We start from the raw sequence: 9,821 nt of genomic DNA, 5'->3' as shown, positions 1-9,821 counted from the left end.
TGAAGGTTCTTTGGTGTGAGTGTTGTCTTCTTGAAGTATTGTTGTCTCTGATAGATTTACAATGCAAGTTCTTCAGCGATCACTGAACATACTCAGTGATGATCGCTGGAACTGAAAATACAAAAACATAAATACAACGTGAAAGAGAAAAAGGATTATCATCAAATCACTAAGAGAGAGGATCAACAAGATGAAATGACGGTGTAACCGCGAGAGAGAGATGTAATAGCGGTGTAACCGCGAGAGAGATGAAATGGCGGTGTAACCGCTAGAGAGATATGTAATGGCGGTGTAACCGAGAGAGAGATGAAATGGCGGAGTGACCGAGGAAGGAAAAGAATCTATAATAAATATAGATAAAATGTTTGTGTATGTACATGTTTGATTCTAAACTGTCAGTTTGGGATGTAAGTTATTTGTATGAGATTTGTACACTCACTAGACCTTTTAGGTCTAATGCTCAGTTGTTGGACAAACCTGTTTTGCAGGTCATCATACATCTCAAGATAAAGGCAAGAGAAAAGTTTAAACGATGATGCGTAGATGTACACAAATGTATTAAACAAAATTTTTGTTAACCCATGTTTTGTAAACAATATTACACTTTGCTTTATAATATGATTATGTGGATTATCTGTAAGTAGTAATCGTGGGTTGTTACATGAATACACAAATTTTTAATGATAAAGTTCATGTATTTGCATAAGGTTTTTATTTATTTATTTATATGGTTATCTATGCACATCTTGTGTTTATTTCTATAAATATAGACAACGTTATGCTGTTTACGTTACTCATGTTTTTCAACTCTTTTTTACAACTCTTTTTTAAGATAAATATTTAATTAAAAACATATCTACTTAGAAGGTTTACTCAACCTTTAAATCAGGAATTTTCTTACATTTTTTCTAGGCATCCTTGGATAAGATTTCCAGACTCCAACCTCAAAATGTGTGGTACAGTAAACCGATAACTCAAAACTGAAAATTGTAAACTGTATCGCAGAAGTTCTAAATAGGCATGAGAATTGGCCTTGAATCGTCGGGGAACTCGATCCATCCGCCCCGGTCGGGGAGGGTATTCCCTGTTAAACCGGGTCTCGGAGACGGGGTCGGGGATCCCCATTCAATCTAGGGACGAGGACGTGGACGAGTATCACACTCCCCGCCCTACCGTGTGCCTATATATCAATTAATAAATTACTAGAAGGATACTCGCGCAATGCAGCGAGATATATCGCGATCTAATATTTGGTTTTATTCTTTGTTTTTGTTGATATAATACGTTTTTATGTGCTTTTGAAAAAATGATAATGTTTTTATTTTTAAATAAAATATAAATTTGAAAATATTATAAACTTTTGAAAAAAATATATTAATATTAGTATCAAATTAACTATTTAAAATTTCTTGTTATGTAATTTCTTTAATTAATTTTTTTTAGTATAATTTAATTTAGATTTAATAACCAAACTAGAAGGGTACTCGCACAATGCAGCGAGATATATCTCAATTTTATTGTTTCTTTTTATTCTTTGTCTATTGATATAATACAGTTTTGTATGATTTTGAGAAAGTGATAATGTTTTTATTTTTGAGCAAAATATAAATTTGAAGATATTGTAATTAATTTTTTTTTAAAAATATATCGATACTAATATCAAATTAACTATTTTAAAGTTCTCGTTTGTGTAATTTTTTTGATTCAATTTTTTTATTATAATTTAATTTAGGTCTAATAATGAACCAATTTATTTTTAGTTTAATAATATAATATTTTAAATAGATAATAATTAAGTATTATATTAATTTAATAATGAATCAATTTATTTTTGTTTAATAATATCTTTTTTTATAAAGATAATAATTAAGTATTATATTATAACTCAACGATTATCCAAATTATATTTTAGATCTTTTAGATTTAAATATGATGTTTATCCTGTATATGCTTATGTTTATCTGCAGTTAGTTACGCAAATTCAAAAATGGAGGTTTAATAAGTTGTATTTATGCATAATTTACTTGTAATCCTGAATTTTCAGTAATATGCATCAATACATAGTATTTCATGCATAAAAAATGGGTTTTAATAGTTTTATCAAATGCTTTATAATATAGAATAGATAATTTATTTTTGGTTTAATAATACAATTTTTTTATAAATATAATAATTAAGTATTTTCTTAGAACTAAGTGATTATCCTAATTAATTTTTATATTTTTTATATTTAAAATGAGATATTTATCCCGTATTTGATTATATTTATCTGCAGTTAGTTATACAAACTATAAAATGAAGCTTTAATAAGTTGTACTTACGTACTTTACTTGTAATCTTGAATTTTAAGTAATATGCATCAATAAACAGTACTGCATGCATAAAAAATGATTTTTAAGAGTTTTTGTCAAATGTTTTATAATATAACTAGAAGAATACTCGTGCAACGCAACGAGATGTATCTCGATTTTAATGTTTCGTTTTATTCTTTGTCTTTATCGATGTTGTAATACCGTTTTATATGGTTTTAAGAAATTGATAATGTTTTTATTTTAAATAAAATATAAGTTAATTTGAAGATATCATAATTTTTTTAAAGATATATAAAAGTTCTAGTTTTTTTTTTTTGTGTGTAATTTCTTTGATTCAATTTTTTATAATTTAATTTAGGTTTAATAACAAAGTAATTTATTTTTGATTTAATAATATAGTTTTTTATAAAGATAATAATTGCGTATTATGTTAGAACTCAATGATTATTCTAATTATATTTTAAATTTTATATATTTAAAATGAGAAGATTATTTAGTATTTGATTATGTTTATCTGCAGTTAGTTACAAGAATTTAAATATGGAGATTTAGTAAGCTGTACTTATGCACAATTTACTTGTACTCTTGAATTTTAAGTAATATGCATCAATAAGCAGTACATCATGCGTAAAAAATGATTTTTAAAAGTTTTTGCCAAATGCTTTATAATATAGTATATATATTTTTTATCAATATAATAATTATGTATTCTGTTAGAACTCAATAATTATCTTAATTATATTTTAGATTTTTTATATTTTAAAATGAGATGTTTATCTTCTATTTGATTATGTTTATCCGCAGTTAGTTATACGAATTCAAACATMRAGCTTTAATAAGTTGTAYTTAYGCAYAATTTACTTGTAATMTYRAATTTTAARTAATATGCATYAATAAACAATACTTGATGCATAAAAAATGGTTTTTAAAAGTTTTTGTCAAATATTTTATAGTATAGTATAGATATATATTATATATATTATTTATTTCTATTAAATCGGTAAATGATAATTTTTATTCCAATATATTTTGGATATTACTAAATCTGGTTTTAATTACTTGATATGTTTTGGTACATGTGATCTGATGTTAATTTTTCTAGATCAAATTTAATTTCTTTTGGTTTCAATTGATTAAATATTATATGACGATGCATATTCTTTGATTTTAGATTTATTGAAAAAATGTGAGAATAAAACATGTGTAGCGTCTCACACATTTGATATAAAAAACTTATACAAGCGTAAAAAAATCCCCATTTCCCGTTGAGATCTCCGCTTCCCGTTACGATTGGGAATATGGATGTCATTAAATTCCTTGGCAGGAATGGAGACGGAGACGAGGACGGAAATGGAGACAAAGATCCGGAACCGGGGTCAGAGACGGGATTGGAGTCTGCGCCCCATCACCATGCCTAGCTGTAAACTGCCTTTTACATGGTTTATGCGGTTTAATACTTTGGATAATGAACGCCCTGATTGAATGTATTCACAAGTAAATACTCTGTTAGACATACCAAGTTTATCACCAGCATTGTGGACTTGCCGCCATATTCACGACTGATTAGGCGTTACTCAATTGAATGGCCTTTTATTCCACTCCATTCGCTGCACTCCATCACAACAATCTGTGTCTTCAAAACCCTCTAATACTTCCTTTAAATCCTCGATCTTTTTCCCACCACCATCATCGATTCTCAACCATCACCAAGTATGTTAACTCTTCAAAAGCCCAAATTATCGATCAAACCGTTTCCAATTCTGTTCCGGAAAACGATTTGATGCTAAAGGATGTTCTCACTATCCTCCATTCAATGGATTTAACCAACCCAGATGAGTGTGTTCAATCCTATGCTGTAATTCTTAGAAACTGTCGTAAAATCCATAATCTGCAACTAGGTTTACAAGTTCATGGACGTATGATTGTCTCTGGAGTCGAATTATGTGAGTTTCTTGGGAGTCAGCTATTGGAATTTTATTGCAAGGTTTCTTGTATTGATGGGACACGCAAGTTGTTTGATAAAATGACTGAGAGAAACGTGTTTAGTTGGACTTCAGTGATAGGGCTGTATTGTGAACAGGGTGATTATGAGGAGACAATCAATCTGTTTTATTTGATGATTGATGAAGGGGTTCGGCCTGATCATTTTGTGTTTCCAAAAGTTTTCAAAGCCTGTGCTCAGCTCAAGGATTATCGGGCCGGAAAGGATGTATATGATTACATGATGTCAATAGGGTTTGAAGGGAATAATTGTGTCAAAAGATCCTTCTTGGACATGTTTATTAAATGTGGAAGGATAGATATTGCAAGACGGCTGTTTGAGCAGATGAGTTCAAATGATGTTATCATGTGGAACATGATGGTTTCTGGATATGTGTCAAAGAGGGACTTCAAAAGGGCTTTGAGGTATGTTGATCAAATGAGGCTTAAAGGTGTGATTCCCGATAGAGTTACATGGAATACAATCCTTAGTGGTTATGCTCAAGTTGGCCAATTTAAGGAGGCAGCCAAATATTTCTCAGAAATGGGTGGGTTTGGAGAACTAGAACCAAATATTGTGTCATGGACTGCATTGATAACAGGAAATTTACAGAATGGGTACCCCTTTCAAGCATTGAATATATTCAGGAAAATGGTAACCAAGGGAGTAAAACCAAATTCGACCACCATCTCTAGTGTTATTTCAGCTTGTGCCAACTTGTCTTTGGAAAAACATGGCAAGGAGATTCATGGTTATTGCATAAAGACAGAAGAATTGGATTCAAGTTTATTTGTGGGCAACTCACTGATTGACTTCTATTCTAAATGCCAGAATGCAGGTGACGGGGCAAGAACCAATTTCAATAGAATCAAACAAAAAGATTTGGTTTCTTGGAATTCGATTCTTGCTGCATATGCTATTAAAGGTAACCGCGATGATGCAATCAAATTCCTTTATGACATGGAGTTACAAGGAGTGGTACCAGATATCGTCACATGGAATGGATTGATAACAGGCTTTACTCAATATGGCGATGGTAAGACCGCTCTAGAATTCTTTTCTAGAATGTGCAAACTCGGTGTTTATCCCAACACAACCTCTATATCAGGAGCCTTGGCTTCTTGTGCACAAATAAAAGATTTGAACTTGGGGAAAGAGATTCATAATTATACCATTAGAAATAACATTGAGATGGGCACCGGTGTCGGCAGTGCCCTCATAGCAATGTACTCAGGATGTGATCATCTTGAAGCTGCTTATGCAGTTTTCAATGGGATTTCAACAAAAGATGTTGTAATTTGGAACTCCCTTATAGCAGCCAGCGGTAAAAGTGGTTTTGGAGTTGGTGCATTAGACTTATTAAGAGAAATGAAATTGAATGCTGTTGAACCTGATTCAGTTACCATGATTTCCACTCTCAGTGTGTGTTCAAAGCTAGCTGCTTTGCGCCAGGGTAGAGAGATTCATCAGTATATAATCAGAAATGGGCTCGACTCCAGTAACTTTGTATGCAATGCCCTTATCGACATGTATGGAAGGTGTGGGTCCCTCAATAAAAGCCATCAAGTTTTTGAATCGTTGGTAGCTCAACAAAGAGATAATGTCTCCTGGAATGTGATGATTGCAGCATATGGAATGCATGGATTTGGTATGGAAGCTCTGAACTTATTCCATCGAATGACAGCTCAAGAGGGTCTAAAACCAAACCATGTAACTTTCACAAATCTCCTGTCAGCGTGTAGCCACTCGGGATTAACAAATGAAGGGCAGGCTTGCTTTAAAATGATGGAACAAGAGTATGCCATGGAGCCAGACATGGAGCAATATGCATGTATGATAGATCTAATTGCACGTTCTGGTCACTTATCAGAGACATTGGAGTTCATTGAAAAAATGCCCTTTGAACCCAATGCTGCTATCTGGGGGTCATTATTGGGTGCGTGTAGAATCCATTCCAATGTTGAAATGGCAGAACATGCTGCAAAATTCCTGTTTGAACTTGAACCAGAGAGTTCCGGTAGTTATATATTATTGGCAAACATTTATGCAACCTTAGGGAGATGGGAAGATGCAGCCAGAATAAGGTGTTTGATGAAAGAAAGAGGTGTAACAAAGACTCCAGGATGTAGTTGGATTGAAGTGGGGAGGAAAGTTTATAGTTTTGTTGTTGGAGATACTTCACATCCTCAAGTTTTGGCAAAGATGGAGAGTTTGTATTCAAAGATAAAAGAAAAGGGGTATGTTCCTGATACCACATTTGTGTTGCAAAACATGGAGGAAGCTGAGAAGGAAATGATGCTATGTGGACACAGTGAAAAGCTTGCTTTGGGTTTCGGGTTAATTAGCACTTCTGGTTCGCCTTTGCGTATCATTAAGAACTTGCGGGTCTGTGGAGATTGTCATTCGGTAATGAAGTATATATCTGCGGTCGAGAGGAGGGAGATCATCATGAGAGATAATTACAGGTTTCACCACTTTGTTGATGGTGTATGTTCTTGTGGAGACTATTGGTGATCAGTTAATCCATTTTGGTCACCAATTCAAGTTGGCTACGGTTAACTTTCGGACGTGCAAACTAAGGGGGTGTTTGGTTCATGGAATTTGGTAGAATCGGAAAGAATTGGAATGTCCAAATCTTTGACCAAATTCCAAATACCATGTTTGGTTCACATAATAGATGTGAAGGAATTCTTTCAATTCCAACAAATTCCTTGATTCATTGATTTCACAATTCCACCGCATATACCACGGATTTCAAATTTCAATCCGACAAATTCTTTAGCCCTCATCCATTCATCGACGCTGTATCTCGATTTGCTCTGTTCTGCTATGCTCGATCTCCTTTGCACGATCTCGTTTAAAACTAAGAATGACAATGTGTCAGGTTCGAGCCGGTTATTGGTATCCCCGTTCCAGAAACCGATAACTAAAACCGTCCTCGTGACCACCCCGATCCCCGTCGGGGATCTTATCGGGGATCCCCATCGGGTCCCCGCGGTTTCCTCGATCCCCGTTGGGGAACCCGTTAAGGTAAAAATCTTCTTTTTCCCGTTCATCGTTGGTTGTAACTGAACCCTAAACAGATCTAAAAAAATTACAATATGTTAATTTTCACAACTAAAAGTAAATTACAATTTTTTTAAAGATGCAAGTTTAAATGTCTCAAACATAATCGAACCAATTACAAACAATGTATTAAATTACAATATAAAACTAAACAGAATTTCAAACATCATACAACTAAAATCACGATTTCACAATTACACAAATAAACTAGACTTTTTCGTGAGCCTTATTTGGGTTGTTGACGTAAAATGGATAAAAGTTTTTTAAATTTTAATGATATTATATATATATATATACATATATATATATAAATTAAAATTAATATATATACACATATCAGGCTGGGCCGGGCCGATGATCACCGTCCCCGTTAAAATCCCCGAATTTGTCCTCGATCCCCGCCCCATCCCTGATATGATGTCCCTGAACCCAGCCCGAAAATTTCGGTTTTCACCATCGGTTTCGGTTTTTTTGCCTGTAATTTTCTCATTGAATTCAGTGAACGAAACAAAAAAATTCCAATTCGGTTAAGAATTCCATTCCAATTCCATCCAACCAAACGCAATCAAAAGACTTGGTCAAATTCCATTCCATTCCCTCAAAGTCAAATTCATTTGATGAATTCCAATTCCATCGAATTTCATTCTACGAACCAAACGCCCCCTAAGGTTTATCAAATAGTAATTGTGATTAGTTAGTGTATTTGCTGCGAAGCTCCAACAGTGGTATTGTTGGTTGCAATAGACGGTGACAGTCGGTGGCCGATGGTGGTTGTAGAGGTGATAATGCGGTGGTGGTCGGTGGGCGATGGTGTTTGTAGAGGTGGAAACGGACGGTGGTAGTTAGTGGTCGACGATGGTTGTGGAGGTGGTGGAGGAGGTCGTTGTGGTAGAGGAGGAGTTGGAGGTGGCCGATGGCGGTAGTGGTGGTGGCAATGGACGATGGTGGTCAGTGGTCGGCTGTGGTAGAGGTGGCGATGGAGGGTGGTTGTGGAGGCGATGGCGGATGTTGTTGTAGTGGAAGAGGAGGTGGAGGTGGCCGACGGTGACTGTCGGTGGTATTGGCGGCCAAAACTAGCAGTCATGACCATTAAACAAATATCATATTAAAGTTATATATCAAACTAGGGTAGAAATATTTTAGTTTCTGTCTCATTCTTGTCCCATCTTGTTCCACCTATTTTAGTGAGTTGAGAAAAAGTCTCTTTTGTCTCATGTTGTTCCACTTTGTCCTAATTCTTGTCCCTATCACATGTCGCGCCAGACGTGAAACAATAAGTTTTGTCGCGTCCTGTCATGTCTCATATACCAAACGCAGCCTTAAGGTTTTAGTCATGAAGATAGTAATAGGTAGATAAAGGTAAATAAAGTTAGATGAAGATTAATGAAAAACAGGTAGATGAGAACTCAATTCTTTTATATCTAGCAACCTAAACCATGTACATACACTTAGGCCATGTTTGGTTTTCGGAATTGGATTGGATTTGGAGGAATTTGAAATTTCATTTCATTTTATTTTTATGTTTAGTTTGAAAGACTTCCACATTTGAAATATATTTCTCACAAATATAGGATTTTGAAATCTGAGGGGTTCTTGCATTTCAAGGCATTTTATAGGAATTTGTACATAATAATTTTTTTAATTTTTTTTATAATTTGTTGTTATAAAGTTTTTATAAAGAACATAATTTATTTCATTCCAAATACTATGCATCAAATATTCTAAATCTAAATCCTTTCAATTCAAATTTTTTACATGAAATCTGAATCCCTGAAAATTATTCCATCAAACCAAACGTTTCCTTAGTCACGTTTAATTTGCGAGAAATGATAGGATTTTGGAATCAAACCAAATATAATTGAGATTTGATTTGAAGGAATGTTTGGATTTGAAATCTTGGGATGCCGTTGAAATCCCACAAACATGGATTTAGGATCAATTATATTTCAAATTCTACAAACTAAAAACACTGAATATTTTAAATCCTTACACAAAATTCAAATTTCTTATTTTCACTTTAAAATTTGTAGGACTTAACCTTTTATGTAATGCAGGGTGAAGATCACCAAAACATTTATCAAATAATCATTTCACAACATGCAGAATAAAAATCAGATTTTGTTTTGGTCCATCGAGCCTCTGGTTCCAAACCACACTTGTAATATATTTCAATAACTAGGACTAGAACCCCTCTGGTCTCTCTTCCAGAGCTTCTGGTTCCTCGACCAGAGCCCCTCTGGTATCTCTTCCAGAGCTTATGGTTCCTCGACCAGAGCCTCTAGTTGTACTAACCAGAGATTCTAGTTCAACGTGTAAGCCAACCAGAGCCTCTTTGGTCTGTTTTTCATAAAAAGATTCTAATTATAAAAATTCTTTTCTTAAAAACTTCTAAAAATATGATTTTGACATAAAAGTTCTTATTAATAGATACAGAGCCTCTGGTCCAATTAGTACATTTAGTA

The 9,821-nt window shown here is 33.9% G+C and overlaps 1 protein-coding gene across 1 annotated transcript; it reads left to right on the top strand.

Annotated features, from left to right (window-relative positions):
* The first annotated feature begins 3,894 nt into the window (after positions 1–3,894).
* Positions 3,895–6,884, top strand: LOC112528794 (pentatricopeptide repeat-containing protein At4g21065-like). The gene has a single exon (XM_025139875.1). The coding sequence runs from the start codon at positions 3,895–3,897 to the stop codon at positions 6,805–6,807; it is 2,913 nt and encodes a 970-aa protein (XP_024995643.1). The 3' UTR covers positions 6,808–6,884.
* Positions 6,885–9,821: the final 2,937 nt, after the last annotated feature.

The sequence above is a fragment of the Cynara cardunculus genome, assembly GCF_001531365.2.
Source record: "Cynara cardunculus var. scolymus isolate 2C chromosome LG 1, CcrdV1, whole genome shotgun sequence".
Classification (NCBI taxonomy): Eukaryota; Viridiplantae; Streptophyta; class Magnoliopsida; order Asterales; family Asteraceae; genus Cynara; species Cynara cardunculus.
This window is presented reverse-complemented; position numbering and strand designations above follow the sequence as displayed.